Genomic DNA, 18,740 nt, shown 5'->3' with positions numbered 1-18,740 from the left:
GGCGGTTCTGCCACAGGCACCTTCTTGATACCCTCGGCGGGTTCGAAGCTTCCCGCGTGTCGATGCGTGGAGTCCAAGGCCTCGCTTGCCATTTTGTCGAGGGTGGTTGCGAGGGCCTCGTCCTCCGCTTGAGCTTCCGCGTGCTCAACGCACTCGACGTCGCACTCGTAGGCATGCTCGAACGAAGAGCCGACGGCGATGACACCCTTTGGACCCGGCATCTTCAGCTTGAGGTAGGTGTAGTTGGGGATGGCCATGAACTTGGCGTAGCAGGGACGACCAAGGATGGCATGATAGGATCCCCGAAACCCCACCACCGCAAAGGTGAGTACTTCCTTGCGGAAGTTGGCTGCCGTGCCGAAGCAGACGGGTAGATCAATCTGGCCGAGGGGTTAGACTCGCTTCCCCGGCGCAACGCCATGAAATGGCGACTTGCTGGGCGAAGCTTGTTCAATCCAATCCCCATGAGCTCCAAGGTGTGGGCGTACATGATGTTGAGGCTGCTCCCTCCGTCCATGAGTACCTTGGAGAAGCGAGTGTTGCCGATGATGGGGTCGACAACGAGCGGGTACCGTCCCGGATGCGGGACGTAGTCGAGGTGGTCCTCGCAGCCAAAGGAAATGGTGTCCTTCGACCAGTCGAGGTAGGATGGCGTGGCCTTGGTAACGGAGAAGACTTCCTAGCGCTCACGCTTGCGCTGCCGAGTGGTCATGTTCGTCATTGGTCCTCCAAAGATGAAGAAGGCGTTCTCCACCGTGGGTAACTCGTCATCTCCACCTTTGTCGCCAGCATCCTTCTTCTTGTCCTCGTCGCGATGCGCGACGCGGTTGTAGTACTTCTTGAGCATGTCGTCGAATAGGCTGCCTCCACCTCAAGGGGGGCCTCGAGGTCCTTTGCGGTCCGGGGCGGCGGCGAAGGCCTTGTTGGAGTCTTCCGCCTGCCCCGTTCTACGCTGGATTGGTGGGGCCTGCTTCTTTCCTTTTTTTCCACCGCTTTTGTTTCTTGGCGGGGGTGTTGATCTTGGCGTTGCTGCCCTCTGCGGGCGCGTCTTCCTTGCACTTGTTCGGCTTGTCGTCGAAAATGGCACCAACCGCCTCCTCGCCAGCGGCGTAGTTGGTGGCAGCGTCGAACAATTTGTTGGTGTTGGCGGGATGGCTTCGCGCAAGCTCGTGCACCAGGTTCCTGCACGTCGTGCCCTCGAGGAAAGCGTTGATGACCTCGACATGGGTGACGCTGGGGAGCTCGGTGCATTGCTTGGAGAAGCGCCGCACGTAGTCGCGCAGGGACTCATTGGGCTTCTGGCGACACCATTTGAGGTCCCAGGAGTTCCTAGGGCGCACGTATGTGCCCTGGAAGTTGCCCACGAAGATCAGGACCAAGTCGGCCCAGTTGTGGATCTGGTCCGCGGGCAAGTGCTCGAGCCACGTTCGTATGGCGTCAGCAAGGTGAAGGGGGAGGTTGCGGATGATAACCGCATCTTCCGTCGCACCGCCCAACTGGCACGCTAGGCGGTAGTCGTTGAGCCAGACTACAGGATCGGTTTCGTCTGAGTACTTGACGAGGGTGGTGGGCTGTCGAAAGTGCGGGGGGAAAGAAGCAGTTCGAATCTCCCGGCTGAACACCCGGGTGCCCGAAGGCTCCGGTGACTCACCCCTGTCGTGCTCGGGGTCGAAGCGTCCACCCCACCGAGGGGTGTACTTCCTGCCGTTGATGACGTAGCGGGCGTCGCCGGCGTGCCCGCGCGTGTCGTGCCTGCAAGTCGGCGCGCCTTTCCGATGAGGTCGTGCACCGAGGGTGCCTTCGTATCGTGCGCTATGGCTGCCTTTCCCTTCCCTCCTGGCGGAGTGTGCACCGAAGCCTCGTGGTCCTGACATGCAGTCCCACCGGGCTGCTTCGGGGCTATCGAGCGCATGCGAGACGCAGAGCTCTCGGCTTGCTGCACATCAGCTTGCTCGATGAGCGCCTGTGTCTCGCGGCGCAGGTTGTGACCCGAAGTCGTCGATGGCTCGGGCATCGCTTGGAGTAGGTAGGCCGCAGCGACAAGTTTTTCGCCGGCTGTTTTCAATTCCGGAGGTTTGTCGACATTGTCGCCGACTAGGATCCGCTCCCGGGCAACGCGTCCTGCCGCCTGGGTATGTGCACCACATGCGGTACGCTGCTGCTCGAGTGCGGTGCGCAGCTCCTGAGTCTGCCGACGCTGCTCGTCGAGCTTGGCTTGAAGCTCCTTGAGCTGCGCCAGCTGTGCCTGCCGCGCCACCGAGCTTGACAAAGAAGAAGGGGCCGCAGGCGGCACCACCGGTTGGTTCGCCTGCGTGTCTGCCCCGCCGTTCCCGTCATCACTCGGAGCATTGTCGTCTTGCCCGTCCACAAGCTGGACCATGAAGCACTCCCGGGTGGGATCGTAATCCCCCTCGCTGGAGTCCTCAGAGCAGGTGAGGCAGTAAGCCGTCGCCAGCTGGAACGAGTGGAAAGCGCCGGGGTCGCGGACCCCGGAGTAGTCCTCGGCCTCCTTGGCCGTGAAGTTGTCCATGAAGAAGTTGACGTCGTCGGATATCGAGCTCGCCGTCTCGGAGTAGGAGTCGTTAGGAGATGAAGCGATGAGGCTGCGGATTGACAGGAGGTGATGACCCGGCAGATCCTCATACTCGGAAAAGTTGGTGCTGGACGAAGAAGCGTAGGACGCAGCATTGCGCATCCAAATGGGGAAGGGCGACGCCGCAGTCGCGCCCCCCTAGGAGGCATTAGAGCTGCAGTCGGTGATGGTGCCGGCGGTGCCGACGCCGAAGCACGTGATGACGAAGCGATGGCCCCGTCGGCCGCGACGCTGAGCCGCGACATAGCAGCCTCAACCCACGTGGGGGAGCTGAGGCGTGCCGCCCGGCGCCGCTCTGCGCGCGCTTGTCGCGAATGCTGGCCCGAGCGCCTGTTGCGCCGGGCTGATGAAGTCGGAATATCCGGGTTGCGTCTGGGCGAGAGGAGCTCCATGAGGTAACCATTGCCAGTTGCTCTGAACACGAGACTCCTAAACCAGATCACGTATCCTGCTGGGAGCGGATCCGAGACGCCCATGGGGTACGGGTTGGATCTGCTTGCCATCCCTGAAGATCAAATGGGAACAAAAGAGAAAATGTCACGCAGCGCTCCCCTACCTAGCGCGCCAACTGTCGGTGTCCTGACCGAGGGGTCTAGATCCCAACTAGTAATGCTGCGTGTTTCCTCGTCCTAGATGTTGATGCAAGAGGCAACACAGTAACGCACAGGTTTATCCTGGTTCCGGCCGCGGGGCCGTACGTCCAGCAAGGGGGTGTGCGAGGGCACTGTATTATCTTGCACCGGAGGTGCCTGTAGTAGGGGGTACAGGCGTGGCGAGAGAGGGAGGGAAGCTCCCAGGTCTCTGCTAGGGGAGAAGCTGATTGAGGCGAGTGCCAATATCGAGTGCTGAGCGTTGTGCTCGTGTGATGATGATTGCGACGTCCACTAAGGTCATGATGGCGATCCCCCTTAAAGGAAGCCCGTCTCCTCCTTTTATAGTCACAAGGAGGGACGATGTACATGAGCAGGGGATCGTGGAAGTCGTCGTTTTCCCCCGAATCGCGGGGGTACAGTGGTCGAATATTGTAGGAAGTACACTGTGGGGCATGGCGTCGGGCGTGGCAGTCGTCCTGGATATCGTCCTTGGTCTTACGGAGATCGCGCCGGCGTCCTGCCAGCCCCAGCAGGCGGCGTGGTCGTCGCTGTAGGGTGTACAGTCCTCCAGATGTGTCGTGGTGGCGCTCCGTGGGCCCTACAGGTCAGGGTCTTGCGTATATACACGCATCATCGGTAGCAGGGCACGTGGCGGTCCCGGACCCCCTGGACGGAGTGCTGGCGTGTGCACTAGGGAGGTCCGGGAGTCACATGGAGATCCCGGACCCCTCGAGGGGGGGAGGTCCGGGCCTCCGGCTGCTAGCGCTGAGCGTCCTTCCTTGAGGGGCACGTGGCGACGCCGGACCCCTTCCGAGCAGGAGGCGGGCCCGGGGCCATTCGTGTGGTGAGGTGGAGTCCGGACAGCCTGAGTTGGCAGAATAGTCACGGGAGCTGTGCCGAGCACATCTCGTCCCACGTCACAGGTTCCACAGTGCTGCCACAGTGTCCGGGATGGCGGAGCAGTGACCGGAGTTGGCGGACGGGACTCCGGTCACAACCACTGTGGGGAATGGCGGCCTGACGCCGTCTGTCCTGGGCGTTGTGGAGGAGTGGTTGGCATTTAATGCCTCCGTACGACGGGCGAGTGAGCGGCAGGGCCGTTTGTCCTTTACGCCGAGGGGTGGCCTCGAGCGAGGCGAAGATGAGTTGCCTGCTCGAGGGTAGGTTCGCTACCCTCGAGCGAGGCGGAGATGCGGGGCGCAGTCGAGGGTCTCGATGGGAGCCCTCGAGCGAGGCGGAGATCGCCCCGCGGGTCCGAGAGGGGTGCGAATGGGTCGCATGCTGGGCATCTTTGAGTCCTTTCCTTTCTTCCAGATTGGAAGGAGGCCGTGGGCCCAGTTGCCTAATAGGTGTTTGCGTTTTTAGGGTGATCTTAGTACCCCGATTATGGTGTCCCTAATCGTGGCACCCGACAGTATCAAATCGGGCCTGTATGTACTGCTGGATTTTTTTTCTTTGGCTATGTGCAGCTCAACATGTGAAAGTATTTCGTTCCATATAGCACATGGATGCTAGTTTTGAGACACACAAAAATGATCATGGTCGATTCAATAATCCATGTTTTAATCTATTGTATTTTTTATTACATATATACGATTCTCAACGAAAAGAAAATGTTTTTTTTGTGTTCTTACCCCTGCTTTGAAATGCAATTATGGTTTTGCCCTTATTTTTTTAACTTTGTGATTTTGGCTTTTATTTTTCACAAGTTGTGATTTTGCTCTTAATCTTTGCGCATTTGCCCCTGTTTTGACCGTTGACTAGGGGTAAAAACGCACTGAATTAAAAAAAATAAGGGAAAAATTACAATTGCACTTCAAAGTAGGGTAAGAACACAAATGTCCCAAAAGAAAAATAATACTAACAAAAATTGGTAAGAGCTAAAGCTCTCAAGGAGTATATATGAAAAAGGCTTTGGTACGCATATACTACTGAAATTAAACTGAAGATCTCGTGTATTGACTGATCGGAATATTGATTACATGGCTCCATCTATCTACTGCAATACTGCATCTTGATACACCGTATCCTATATATAGTACATGTGCGTGAATAATGTTGGTGGTATTTTCGTCTCTAGTTTTCAATAAGTGAGCTCACACATCAGTCTTTTCAGCACACGATGGCACGATGCGTGGTAGCAGTGTACTGTGTACTACGCTCCAAGTAGATAAGTTAGCTAATATATGTGAGTTTTCTTCTGTGGATCTGTCCTGCTCGTGTTGTCTTGTTCAGGCTTTGAACAATTCACAGACTACAACCTTTGTCCGATCCACACCTAAATTAAAGCCGACTTGATTTTACTTTTTGCTCATAAGAAAAAAAACACTGATTGCAAGCAGGGCCATGCCACAAAGAAGTAGCTAGTAGCTCTCGATCTCCTTCGTTAGCACATCCGAAGAAGTTCAACCCTTATTCTTAAGTTCAGTATAGGATATAGAAGAAAGGCATGCATGAAATTACAGCGTGCGTGTAACACGGTACAGGGATGCTTTACAGAGTTACAGTTCGGGTATCTTTGCTCGTCTGGTCAATCAGCACGGCACAATCGAGGGAATTCTGGATTGCTTTTTTGACCGTAGACGGGTTTGTATGAGGAGCATGCGACACTCCCTCCCATCTGAGCATACATACGCAGTTGTGCCTGTAACTGCGACTCCTGCTGGCCGTAAATTCACTCGACCCATCGCCATGGGATCAGAGTTGCAGCAGCTAGCGAGGTCGGATGCGTGCGTAGAGCTACCTCGCAGTGCTACTCGATCGCCATGGGAGTAGTACAGTACGCCGTTGCAGCGGGGAAAAGGAGGTGTCGCCATGCGGCGCGCGCGGCATTGATGGATGGCCAGCCCCCCTCTGCGCGCAACGCCAATGCATGCTGCAGGAGAAGCAGGGAGCCATGAATGCCCAATTGATCGAATTCAATTGAGCCAGCAGCTGTGCCCTAGCCTCGGTTCTCCTCCCGTTCTTGAAGAGAGCGCCCCCGGACGGACCGGACAGGCTGCAGCTTGCAGCCGCAAGACGGCTTGGCTGACGGCCACTGTATTCGTGTGTGTGCAGTGTGCTTACATGAAAGTTCTTCAGCAAATAAAGCCATGGACGGAGGAGGACAAGGATTAACATTGTTGGGTCCATCCGCTAAACAAACAAAGATTTATGAAATGATGAAATGGGCTCGAATGAATATGAACGCGCGAATAAATTGGTCGGTTTTAAATTGTGTTATATATTACTCGTTGTTGTTAGGTTGCAAGCAAAGGCCAGATACGTTCTATTAGCTCGATCTGCCACATACCTGTAAACTAAAGGGCGAATTGAGTATGTGATCTTCCACACGCGTTTTCATTGGACTTTTTCAGAAAATGCGGCACCTATTCATTAGCAGTACGATTTGTCACTCAATTCATGGGGGAATAGTTAGGCCCGGCTGGGTTCAACTCTTTTATTGGTTTATGTACCACCTGCTCTTTTGTTAAGTGTGGGAAGGAGGTGCAACATACACGGACTAGCTTGCAAGTGTGTGGGAAAGACTTCTCACTGCAAAAGAAACTTTCATCATATAGCTAGTTGGCCTATCCTCACAGGATATCGTAATAATAATATAGAAGCTGCCACGACTACCTTGAACACTATCAGTGTTGGCTCTTATTACAAGCCAATGCATATAATAACTATATGTGCCTAACGATAGGGATAAAAGGAGTCTCTAAGGCACGGATACTCTTTCGGGTTTCTAATTTTAGTTTCAGTGTGTCTAGAAAATTTATAACGTTTTCATAGACTTCTCGGATGGAGACAAACTTTAGAAGAAAATTGTAATTTCAATGAGATCTAAAACATTTTATCTGATTTTTTATTGAAAATTGCTTAGATGCCCGAATAGTTAACCAAAACTTTTAGACAAGAGTAGAAAGGAAAAAACTCTTCCCGTCTACTAAAGTTTAGATGGCCGTGGGTTTCTGTAGCTCCAGGTTATTTTGGACAAAACACGTCATATGTGATTTTATCTGGCTCCATTTGGTCTAGAATCACGAGAAAGTTCTTATAGTATACAGCATTTCCTATTTGTAGATGTGATCTGTTTATTTATCTATGGACACATGCCATTCAAATTGATGCCATTCAAACTATACATAACGGCTTGTCTATTACTACTCCCTCCATCCTAATATACAAGGCATAACCACTTTTTACTCAAGTCCCGTAATATAAGACACGCTCTCTCTAGACACACGTATATCGATACAGTAATACTAGTGTTTTTTTTTTGAAAGATTCATGACAGATTCCCGACATTAATTAATAAGAAGAAGTAGCAATTACAGGCGCCAGAGGCACCGAAGTTAACCTAAGACGAAGTAAATCGAATTAGGCTGGAGCATCCGAATAGCCCCACAACAAAAGGAAAGAAAAATACACTGATTACTCGCTAGTGGATCGATCAGCTGGAAAGGCCCGGTGTTTATAGAGAGTAATACTAGTGTTGATTAATCGCTAGTGGGTGCATTTTACTCAATACATTTCTTAATCTTTGAACCAGAGATGTTTACGCTTTATACACCGGGATGGAGGGCTATTTAAGTAACATGGAACCGTATTAACCATTATGTGAAAAGATGGAACCGTATTACTACTCAATGGCTACTACTCCATGTAGCCATTGAGCCATCGTCCCTCCCACTATATTGTACACCTGACCTGAGAACACAAAGCTGGGACTGAAACTGAGACCGTTCCTAAAAATAGAAAAATGGATAACAGGGTGCCGGAAAGCGGCGCCGGCGCGAGCTCGGTGGGCTTGCTGGAGGGTTCCCTTTGGACGACTCTGAAAGTCTGAAGGCTGTCGCGGCCGAGAAGGCCGCGCTAGCTACTCTAGGAGGCGCGGGAAAGCGGTGTCAGGACCCTCACGCCCAGGCAAAGGCAATCGATTGCGAAATGATTTCGCTCCGCCTGCGCGGAAAAGGCCCCGCCGGGGCTCGCGCGCTCCAGACGCCGACGCCCGCCCGTGTCCGGACACGCGGCGGTGCCAGCCAGCCAGCGCCAACGGAATGCGACGAGAGGTCTCGCGCACCGAGGCACCCTGCCCGGCCCGGCCACCGCGTCTACGAGGGGAGGTGGTTAGCCCCCCTGCCGCTGCCGGAGACTTTTTCACGGGCCCGGGCCTGGAGACCCGTGCCGGGAGCGAGCGGGCGCTGCTGCCTGCCTCCTTCAAGCCGAGCGCTGCGGCCATTAACTCCCACGCCACGGCCACGGCTCACGGGGCCGCCGCTGCAGCACTGCCCGGCCCCTGTGCTGCGTCCGCCATCGCTCGAGACCTCGAGTGCTCGACCGATCAATCATCAATGCCCTGCCTCTGGCTGGCTGTGTGTGTGGGTGAAACTTGGGAGTTACCACCGTCACCAACCAGTCAACAGGGGAGTACTAGAGCGAGTAGCCGCCCAGCGTAGGGCACTGTGCGTTCCACCCACCGCCTAGCCACCGGGCGCCACCGCTGCCGCCGGAGATTCCTCGCCCGCCGGTCGCCGCGCCCACGTGCGCGCGCGCGCACGCGCCCCCCCCTGCGCCGCCGCGTTCGGCGTCGGCGTCGCGGCATCTTTCGGGTCGGGCCCCAAGTACAACCGGGCTGCCTCGTGGGTGGACCTGGGCCGCGACGTCCAGCCCGCGCTTGGTTTCGTAACGGGCCCTGGCACCGAGAACTCCAGAGAGGGAAGAGGATCCGCAAGGATTTTTATCGCGGATGAACGGACGGGAGCGGGCGCGCGTCTGAACTGAACCCGTGCTGCTCCCCACCCGCCGGCCACCGTGCTCCACCACCGATGGCTCTGCCGCCGGCCGCAGGGGCGCCGGCGGTGCCCTTCGCTGCGCAGCCGCGCGGCCACGGCCTCCGGCGGCCGGCGCCTCCTGGTGCGACGCTGCGGCTCGGGCCCCTCTTCTGGCCGTGGGAAAAGGTCCGATCCAGAACCCTCTCTCCTTCAGTACCAGTACTACCGATCATGTTTGCAACTTAATCACATTTGAGCGCTGGAATAGGTGTAAGCTATCACTGTGTTTGACTCCGGGGTCGATCGAAGCTGTAGCGCTCAGGATTGAATACTCGACAGTACCAGCGCAGCCTAGCGTCTACTAGGACTCGCGTGCAGTTCAGCAGTTGTAGTTTTTATTTTTGGAAAAAAAAAATGCAGTGCACGATTCGAAGCTTTTACCCCCAAGACAGTGAGACTGTGCGTCGCTCAACTCGATATATATGCAATGCAAGTGACATACTGACATGACGTGAGGCTGAATGCAAGGACACCGGCGCAAACTTGATGTTCTGTCTGAATGCGCACGGCCTCGCTGAGCCCTGATTTCCTGCCTCCCTATGCACAAGCCAAAACAAGGATCCGATGATCCTAGAGGCTAGACACCATTATTCGTGGAGCTTGGTTAGGTTAGCAATAGTACCTTTTAGTATCCAGCCATGGGTCAAACAAACGGCGAATGTACTATTTTAATCGAAACAGTCAGTAGGTTGTAGTTAGCAATGCTGCTGTCTTTTACACTCTTCCTGATGTTGCCGTTCCTCTTTTATCAAAGTCATGCACGGACACCCAAAAGTTCCGTGTTGTGTGTGATTGTCTTTGGAAAGAACCTTTGTTACCAGCTCATGGACGGCCAGCTGTTTTGAACTCTTAGATGAGGGGAAAATCAATCAAGGCACAGCAATTATAGGGCTTACTTTTTTTTCTTTTAGGTAGACAAAGCCTCCCTATTTCCATTATCAGAAAACAAGCCTTCAAGAAAGAGATCATGAAAGCATATAAATGGAAAATACACCACATAAACATTATAAACAGGCACCCTCCCTCTAGGCCATTTCTGACATTACTTGCTCCACTATGATGAACAGAAGATACTGACGGAACCTTGTTCAGTTTTATGCATAATGTGTAACTGTACAGATATGATTTCGACTATCTGCATCACATCTCTTTACAAAAGCTTCTAAGCTGTAGGATTTAGCTGATACATCATACTGAATTTTGTCAAAGAAAGCAGAGGATATTGAACTTCATCAAAGCAAGCAGAGGATATTGACCTGATCTAGAGAATGTTTCAAGTTTGATCTCGTCGTATAGTTTCTTATGGACAAGGGAAACTCTCAAGTTTCATCTCTTGTAGATTCAGGCTTCTAAAAAACTTGAATTACCTCTGCTGAACTAAAAAGACAACCGTGCATATTTATAATCTCACATTTCTGTCTGAAGTCTGAACCTCAAAGTGTTTGTGGTTAATTCAACAACAGAATCTCACGAAAGTAACATTGTTTTTTTTTTAACTCCGAAAGTAACATTGTTGTTCACAAATATAGGTGAAAGTTGGCCCCCTTTCTGTTTCCCCCATGGGCTTTGGAACGTGGGCCTGGGGAAACCAGCTTCTTTGGGGCTATCAAGAAAGCATGGACAGTGAACTTCAGGAGTGCTTTAATCTGGCTATGAAAAATGGCATAAACCTTTTTGACACTGCTGACTCTTACGGAACTGGAAAGCTGAATGGACAGAGCGAACGCCTACTCGGTAGATTTATACGTGAGTTTGAAGGTTAGAATAACACAACTCCAGATGGTTTCAGGAATCCATTAACTGATGCCATTTCTGTCAGATTTTCAGCTACCGTGGTTTTATCTAATGTTGTTCCTTTGTGCTGTCCCAGGGCCGATTAAATCTCCGGACGATGTGGTCATTGCAACAAAGTTTGCTGCATATCCTTGGCGACTTACATCGGGCCAGTTTGTCGGCGCCTGCAAGTATTCTCCCAATTTGTTTACTTAATGTACATCAGCCACATTTCACTTGCTCAGTACAGTTTTTTTTTCCAGAACATATGAATTTGTAGAACATTAGCACAAAAGCTTGAGCTGCAGGAATCATTAAGGAAACATTGAGCATAACAGGGCCATCAGTATGATAGTTTATGTGACTCATGAAGTGTGTATTCTCAGATCTTCTTTGGAAAGGTTGCAACTGGATCGGCTCGGAATTGGACAACTGCATTGGTCCACTGCTAACTATGCACCTTTGCAGGAGCGTGCTCTCTGGGATGGTCTAGTTGAAATGTATGACAAGGTCACTGTACTTGGAAACATACACATCATGTATCATGCCATGTCATCATTTCAAGTTACTGAATTCCACTTAGTATAATCAATGCAAATACAAATCATATTATTGGTCAGTTAGGTACATAGTCTGACTGCAATTGTTTGCTTCTCAGGGTCTCGTTCGTGCTGTTGGTGTCAGCAATTACGGGCCAAAGCAGCTTCTGAAGATCCACAGCTATCTAGCTTCTAAAGGTGTTCCGTTGAGCTCAGCTCAGGTAGCTGGCCTGCAGAAAAATTGTTAGCTCTATGTCTTGTCGAACTTTATATTCATTGTTGCATTATCTGAAAGTAATAAGCCGTGCAGGTTCAGTTCTCGCTACTGAGCATGGGTGACGAGCAGATGGAACTGAAAACCGTGTGTGACTCATTGGGCATTCGTGTCATTGCGTATAGTCCGCTTGGATTAGGGATGCTGACTGGAAAGTATGATGCTTCTAACCTTCCAAAAGGACCAAGGTGATGGGATTGGAAGCCTTTTATTGTTTCTGAACTCGTGTTTTGACAGGTGATGAGTGCATGTTTTCATGGTCTGATCATCTGTTCTCTGCACTGTAGGTCTGTGTTGTTCCGGCAAATTCTTCCTGGATTAGAGTCTTTGCTGTCCTGTCTGAGAAGGATTGCAGAAAAGAAGGGGAAAACCATGTCTCAGGTACCTTTTTATGCACATAATGCAAGCACGCATTGAAACAAAGACGGGGGGAGTTGTTCGAAAAAAAAAGACGGGGGCGGGGGTGGCATGTCTCAACTCTGAACCGCGGTTGTAGATGAAAGCCACAGCTAATATGGCTTTTGATCTTCGTTCCTGCGTTACTTGTGATTCTGTTTGTGTAAATGTGTTTCCATCTGAACTTCTGACAAGGTTTTTGAACAAAACCGATGCTATGGTCTGAACGCAGGTGGCCATAAACTGGTGCATCTGCAAAGGCGCGATTCCCATCCCAGGCGTGAAAACGGTCAGGCACGTCGAGGAGAATTTGGGCGCGCTCGGCTGGAGGCTGAGCCCTGCTGAGATCTCAGATCTCGAGTCCGCGGCGATGGCGGCTCCGAAGAAAATGATCCAGAACGTCTTTCAGACTGCCTGATCATGTACAGGGATATGAATGAATCTCAGTACCAAACATCACAGAACCATGTACAGATAAAGAGCTGCATGTATATCTTCCTGCAAGAAGTTCAGATTAAGCAGCACACTAGCTGATTACACTTATTCAGGTCCGTTTCCAGGATCCCCCAGAGACGAAGCGGCTTACACTATCCATCTGAACCGGAGGGGTCAGACGGTGTTTAACCTTAACCTTGCTTACTCAAATGGTAATAGTAATAATAGTGCACTATACACCAGAAACAGGCACAACATATATATCACCCCCTGCCAGGGAAGCACACATTTGGACTCGGACGCCGGTCAGTGCTTGCGGTGGTTGGTGGTGCCGGCGTCGGGGACGTCGCGGCCGGCGGCGGCCTTGTGGTGCAGCGGCGGCGGCTGCATGAGCGCGAGCGCGCGCTCGAACTGCGCCCAGCGCTGCTCGAGCGTGCCGTTGTAGCCGACGGACATGCGGACGAGGCCCGGCGAGATGCCGGCGCGGGCGCGGTCCTCGGGCGGCATCTCGCTGCTGGTGCTGCTCCCCGAGCAGGACATGAGCGTCTCGTAGTAGCCGAGGCTGACGGCCATGAGGCCGAACTGGGTGGTGTTCTGGAGGTGGTGCATGAGGCGGTTGGCGCGGTCCTCGGTGCCCATGTCGACGCAGAGCATGCCGCCGGAGCCGTACCCGGGGTTGGCGGCGGCGGCGAGGCGCGCGTGGTGCGGGTGGTCGGGGAGCCCCGGGTAGAGCACGCGCAGGCCCAGGCGCTGCATCCGGGACGCGAACGCCAGCGCGCGCCGCGAGTGCTCCTGCATCCGCAGCGGCAGGTGCGGCAGCCGCTCCGACAGCTCGAAGGCCACCTTGGCGTTCATCGTCGGGCCCAGCAGCATCAGCGCCCCCTCCTGCAGGTCCATCATCGCGTTCACCAGGCTCGCCGGTCCGCAGATCGCGCCTGCATGGATACGTGCATGCCATCAGATTCAGGTCAAGTTTCCTTGTACTAGTACTACTAAGTAGGAGTACACAGTAACACAGACACGGTACAGGGTTTTGTTCCCGTGGCGCGTCACACCACACGTCTTGGTGGTCGTCGCTCCCGTGCACCGCACGTAGACGTACGCCTAGACGACAGGGGAGCATGGCCGGGGCGGCCATCGGCTGCTAGCCTGCCTGGGCGGAGTCAGGACAAAAGCCACGCGGTGCACTACGGAATGGAGGTGGCACTCGTGGTACGAAAACAAAGACAAAAGGACGTGCATCACGGGTGACACCAGCATGCAGCGCTCGCGATCGCTACCACCACACCTACTACCACTAGAAGATGGGGCAGAGAGAAAAACGAAGATAAAAAGGTTGGAAGAGGACACGGCGCGGCAGGCAAAATGATTAGCCGGATGACGGGGGGCAGCTGCGATCGGCGCACAGGATGGAGCGCGGGCCTGACGTGCAACACATGGAGCGTGCCAGAGTGACAGGCCGGGATGGGGTCACCACGTCACGTACTACCCGGCTAGCTAGGGGCGAGGCCACTACTGATGCTGCAAGACTCACCGGCTTGTCGTTTGTTTGGAGGGGCTCGGCCTGCGTCGTCGCCACATGGGTGGGTGGTGCGCCATGGCCGGGCGTTTCTGTTTTCGTGGTCGGCCGGGAAGGGTAAAGAAGAAGAGTAAAAGAATGACGTGGATGTGAGTGAGTTCTTGTCAACATCGACCGAGTCGTGGCTCGGTTAAAGCCGAAGGGCTGCCTGGTACTGAAACTAGACACTTGCATTCCTATGATGGGGATGGGAGCCCCGATTCCTGACAGGGAATTTCAAATTAAACAACTTGAAAGCGCACGTGTGTTGTGTATGCGAGTCTTTGAGTATATAGGAGTATAATTATCCCACGGCTGTTGACGCGTAGTAGATGCGGTGCGCTGATGGATGATGCTGTGATAAGAAAGAGTCATGTCACTTTCTGGTGGGTACACTCCAGCCTGGTAATCTACTGTATCATACTAGGCCGGTAATTTCTTTTCACCTTTAATTTCCCTACACACGCAGGCACGCAGCCTCTCCCCTCACGGCTCCGGGATTCCAAAAGCTTTTCAGCTCCAGCTTCACTGGAACGTGACGCACTCACGTCACGTAGCCGGCCGTACAGGATAAACGAGACCGCCGCCTACGCATCTACGCGCGGCACGTCACGACGCTTAAGATAGCATACGCTTCAATTTCTTTTCTAATCGCAACTTGCAAGTATTTTTTTTTACACTAAGCATGCATGCGCTCCGCTAACGCAGCGCGTCGTGGAACGGCCGTCCATTCCGCGGCCTGGTAAAAATTCCAGCCACAGGCGGTTAGGCGGCGCTCGTCGTCGATCGTCTCGCTAGCTGAAGAAGGAAATGAATAGAGGAACGGGGAGGAGGACGATCGAGTAGCAGCCGCTGGATCGGACTTACCGGCGATGATGTCGGCGCCGCCGCTGATGAACTTGGAGACGCTGTGGACGACGACGTCGGCGCCGAGGCGCGCGGGGGAGACCACGGCGGGGGTGAAGGTGTTGTCCACCACCAGCTTGGCCCCCGCCTCGTGCGCCACCCGCGCCAGCATCGGGATGTCCGCTACGGCCAGCGTCGGGTTGGACATGGTCTCCACGTACACCACCCGGGTCTCCCCCGGCACCACCGCGGCGCGCACGGCGGCCTCGTCGTCGGCGTCCACGAACGTGGCGCGCACCCCGGACGCCCGCGGCAGGAACCGGGACAGCAGCGCGTGGGTGCCGCCGTACAGGCACCGCGACGCCACCACGTGCCCGCCAGCGCCCACCAGCTGCATCAGCACGGCGGAGATGGCGGACATGCCCGACGCCGTGCAGTAGGCGGCCTCGGTGCCCTCCAGCGCCGCCATCTGCCGCCCCAGCGCCAGCACCGTCGGGTTGAAGTGCCGGCTGTAGATGTACATGTCGCCGCGGTCGGGGCCCAGCTCCCCCGCAAACAGCCGCCGCATCGTGTCCGGCTCCATCACCGTGAACGTCGCGGACGCCTCGATGGACATGTTGACGCCGCCGTGCTCGCCGAACTCGTGCCGCGCCGCTGCCAGCGCCGCCGCCGGGTCCGCCTCGCGGCGCCGCGCCTTGGGCTTCTCGTCGTCGGCGCCCGGCGCGACGCCGCCGTTGCTGCCGCCGCTGTTGCTGATGATGTTGCCGTCGCCGAGCCCGTCGCTCCCGAACGGGCGCTTCAGGGGGGTGACCAGCTCGGAGGCGGCGGCCATGGCCTGGGCCATCGGGACGGGCGCGTGCGTTAGTTGCAGGGGATGAGGAGCAGGAGATCGGGCTCAGGACTCGGTTTAGAGAGCGGCGCGGGGGAACGGAACAGGGGATGGTGGCCAATTTATAGGCGCGGCCGGGATCTTCTGCGGCCGCGACGACGTGGACGGATCGGAGCCGCACGACAGCAGGAACGGTCGGCGGATGGAGGGGGCGCGAACCGGGACCCGTTCTACGGCCAGGGGAGAAGGCTGGATATTGAGAAACCGCAGCACGATATCTTCGCGCCAAGTGTAGCGCCTGGACGTTTTGCTAATAGTAAAACAGTTTTTATTCTTATTAATGCAGTGTATCTCCAACCATAAATTACTGCACTTTATTATTTGTGCATCTGATAATGATATATATCCAAGAGTGGTAAAGGGTATTAAAATTTGACTTGAATAATCTAAGAGCCAGGCTCTAAAATGATTGGATTCTAATCTTATATAATTTTAAACTAAAAATATATAAGAGCCAATTTAAATTTAGATTGTGAAGAGATCACTAGAACCACAATCCGTTATCACATATATCTGCGCTCTTAATTTCATTACTCCCCTGTTACTCTCATGTATCCTTTTGGAGATTTCGACGAAAGATTCACTCACCAATGGAATGGCCATGGCCGGCAGCACCTTCTCGTGCTACTGTGAGGCAGGTTCTGAATCTGGTAGAAGAGATATCATCACTATTTTCAGCAGTACTCCACTACTGCTCCTAATATCTCTGGAGATTCCGATAAAGACCGAACCACCAATGCCAGGCAGGCCGGCACCTTCCCTCGCCATTCCGCGAGGACTTTCCCCGGGACACATGCCTGTACGGCTGTACGCGCCCCAGCCGTCACCCTCGAGTCCGTGACATTTCTGGGCACGCTGTCACGTGCGAGATCCGTGCCGTGCATGAACCCGGCAAACTGATGGATCCACAGCACCCTTTCTGCCCCCCCCCCCCCCGGTGGTGAAAGTGAAACCCGGGAACCCGGGCACGTTCAATGAACCGGAAGGAACTCACAAGTCACAACCACCCCTTTCGCGCCGGCACGAGTCAAGTTTGATTTACCGTGCTAGCTAGTAGTGCAGTAGACCAGTAGTGCCATACTTTTTTTTTTTTGACGCCACTAGTGCCATACTTGGGCAGGCTGCAGGCAGACGACGACGAAACTACCACCCGTTCCGATCGTCCCGAGCCTACGCACGCTCGGAGATTCCTCGATGGCCGATGGCACGCCGACACGCCACCAGCTACCCCGGGGAGGCGGGGGAACCTTGCTCGATCGGATGATGAATCTGGCCGCGATCCCTTTCTGAATCCGGCGGCAGCGAGGGCACCGCCGGAAGCCAACCCGGAGTAGGATGCCGCAACGGCCTCTCGAGTGGCCATTTTTGTTTCGTGCAGCGTGTCTTAGCAGAGGAGGCGGTGATGGATCAGTTGTTGACAAGCCTGTGACGACGAGGAAAGCCGGCCGAGCTTTCTGGCGTGGATGAACAAGGAGAACCCGTGCACGGCCTCTGCTTCCCAAGATGTCGCGGCACGCACGGGTCGATTGGCCGAGGCGCATGCGTTGGCGGGGGCCTGGCGCTCACGTCACGTGTGCGCGTGTACCCGAGCCTCCATCCACGCCGCACGAGCGAGAGCGCACGTGCGGCAGCTGGAAAAGTTTGCCTTTTGCTACTAGGCCATGTAAGCACGAGGCTAACGATGGAACCTTATCATCGCGTGGCCGTGTGAGTCATAGCCAATCGTCGAGCTGATCCGAGTTCAAGTCACAGCCAATCGCGTGGCCTCTTGACTTTTATCTTTCCTATTATTCGATTTTTTTATTTTACAAGTTAAAGAATCAAATATGAATTTATAGTGATTTTCTGATAGAAATTATCCTGTTGCGATCCTACGAATCAATTCAATTAAAACCTTAGTCGATTCATACTAGCGCCACGATGATTGAGTCTCAAGCTAAACAAACGGCAAGGGTTCTTCAAATAAGAACCGCTTGATGATCATTTACTGAAAGAAAAAAAAAGTTATCTTTTGGGCAAACAAAATTGGAAGGAAGAATGTTTCCTTATTAAGAACTACTTGATTTTTTTTTCAGAGACCGAAACATGCCAGAAAAAAAAAAGAAACATGGAGTCAAACAGTGGCTGGCTCCCGGTGTGCGATTTGAATTTGGATTCCGTCGTCCACAAACCGTAAACACTTGCGCCTAGTAGAACTCCATTTGGCTCCAGACAAGCTCCGAGTCTGAGGTCTGTTTTGGGGCGCATGAACATTCCTGAAACTCCACGCGAACAAGGTACGGGCTGCTGCCCTGGTGAGTGGCGCTCCGATCCGGCGCGGCGGCCTCCGATCGGGTTCCTTCCCGGGACACGCAGCCCCTGACGGGTGACGAGCTGACGGCGAGAAACGGGGGAACCGGCGAGCAATTTCGGCTGGGGCGAGCGGACGCGCGGGGCGCAGTGACGTGACTAGCTTGGCGCGCCCTCGCCCCTGCCACCCCCCCCCCCCCCCCTCCCCCCCTGGGTCCTTGGAGCTCGTCCCGTCTCGGTACCCAGAGCGATGGGGGGAGTGCGCGTCGCCTTCCGATCCGGGCAAGGCATGGCGCGAGCCCGTGCTCCCGTGGACCCTCCTCCTTGTTGGGACTTTGGGAGTGGGTCAGGTTGGAGTGGAATCGCGGAGCGGACCCGTCCTGTCCAACCATCCACTCGCGACGGCCACCCACCAACTCCGGAGACGACCGTGCGGGGCCCAGCCGCCGGCGGCCGGGGCCGGCCGGAGCGCCGGTGCGCCACAGGTCCATCATCGCCCGTGCACGTGCTATCGCGGCCCCGTATCCGTATCGTCCTCCCCGTCGATCGCGGGGCGCGGCGTTATTACTGGTGCCTTTTCTTATCCGATACCCCTGCGCTTTGCGCCCGCGGCGGATCCCGTCCCACTCGGCGCGTCCGATTGGAGGGCGAGCTTATCCGAAAGCTGCGTGCGGGGACGAAGATATAGCAGCAGATTAGAAGGGAAAAAAAAAAGAAGTAGCAGGCCGGAGGAGAA

At 54.5% G+C, this 18,740-nt stretch overlaps 2 protein-coding genes across 5 annotated transcripts; one reads left to right on the top strand and one right to left on the bottom strand.

Moving 5' to 3' along the window:
• The first annotated feature begins 8,904 nt into the window (after nt 1–8,904).
• On the top strand, nt 8,905–12,611 carry LOC120648427 (pyridoxal reductase, chloroplastic-like). Of its 4 annotated transcripts, none has more exons than XM_039925206.1 (8): nt 8,905–9,131; nt 10,535–10,763; nt 10,876–10,969; nt 11,165–11,288; nt 11,437–11,538; nt 11,628–11,779; nt 11,879–11,972; nt 12,220–12,611. In XM_039925206.1, exons 1-8 carry the CDS (start codon nt 9,000–9,002, stop codon nt 12,403–12,405), a joined length of 1,113 nt encoding a protein of 370 aa, XP_039781140.1. In that variant the 5' UTR covers nt 8,905–8,999; the 3' UTR covers nt 12,406–12,611. The 4 variants fall into 4 exon arrangements, with proteins under 4 accessions (XP_039781140.1, XP_039781141.1, XP_039781139.1 ...); XM_039925207.1 differs by having other exon boundaries at nt 8,916–9,131; nt 10,535–10,751; XM_039925205.1 differs by having other exon boundaries at nt 8,921–9,131; nt 10,535–10,751; nt 11,165–11,342; nt 12,220–12,530.
• On the bottom strand, nt 12,421–15,762 carry LOC120648426 (methionine gamma-lyase-like). The gene is made up of 2 exons (XM_039925203.1): nt 14,848–15,762; nt 12,421–13,357 (listed from the first exon to the last, which is right to left on the bottom strand). Exons 1-2 carry the CDS (start codon nt 15,668–15,670, stop codon nt 12,729–12,731), a joined length of 1,452 nt encoding a protein of 483 aa, XP_039781137.1. The 5' UTR covers nt 15,671–15,762; the 3' UTR covers nt 12,421–12,728.
• Between the last annotated feature and the right edge of the window lie 2,978 nt (nt 15,763–18,740).

The sequence above is a fragment of the Panicum virgatum genome, chromosome 9K (genome assembly GCF_016808335.1).
Source record: "Panicum virgatum strain AP13 chromosome 9K, P.virgatum_v5, whole genome shotgun sequence".
Taxonomy (NCBI): domain Eukaryota; kingdom Viridiplantae; phylum Streptophyta; class Magnoliopsida; order Poales; family Poaceae; genus Panicum; species Panicum virgatum.
Note: the sequence above shows the minus strand (reverse complement) of the source record. Positions and strands in the feature narration are given on the sequence as shown.

Coding starts and splice junctions, on each gene's coding strand:
- LOC120648426 (XM_039925203.1), bottom strand. CDS start 15,670: ATGGCCCAGGCCATGGCCGCCGCCTCCGAGCTGGTCACCCCCCTGAAG. Junction 13,358..14,847: donor CGGCGCCGACATCATCGCCG/GTAAGTCCGATC, acceptor GTATCCATGCAG/GCGCGATCTGCGGACCGGCG.
- LOC120648427 (XM_039925204.1), top strand. CDS start 9,000: ATGGCTCTGCCGCCGGCCGCAGGGGCGCCGGCGGTGCCCTTCGCTGCG. Junction 9,132..10,534: donor TCTTCTGGCCGTGGGAAAAG/GTCCGATCCAGA, acceptor TCACAAATATAG/GTGAAAGTTGGCCCCCTTTC. Junction 10,970..11,164: donor CAGTTTGTCGGCGCCTGCAA/GTATTCTCCCAA, acceptor GTGTATTCTCAG/ATCTTCTTTGGAAAGGTTGC.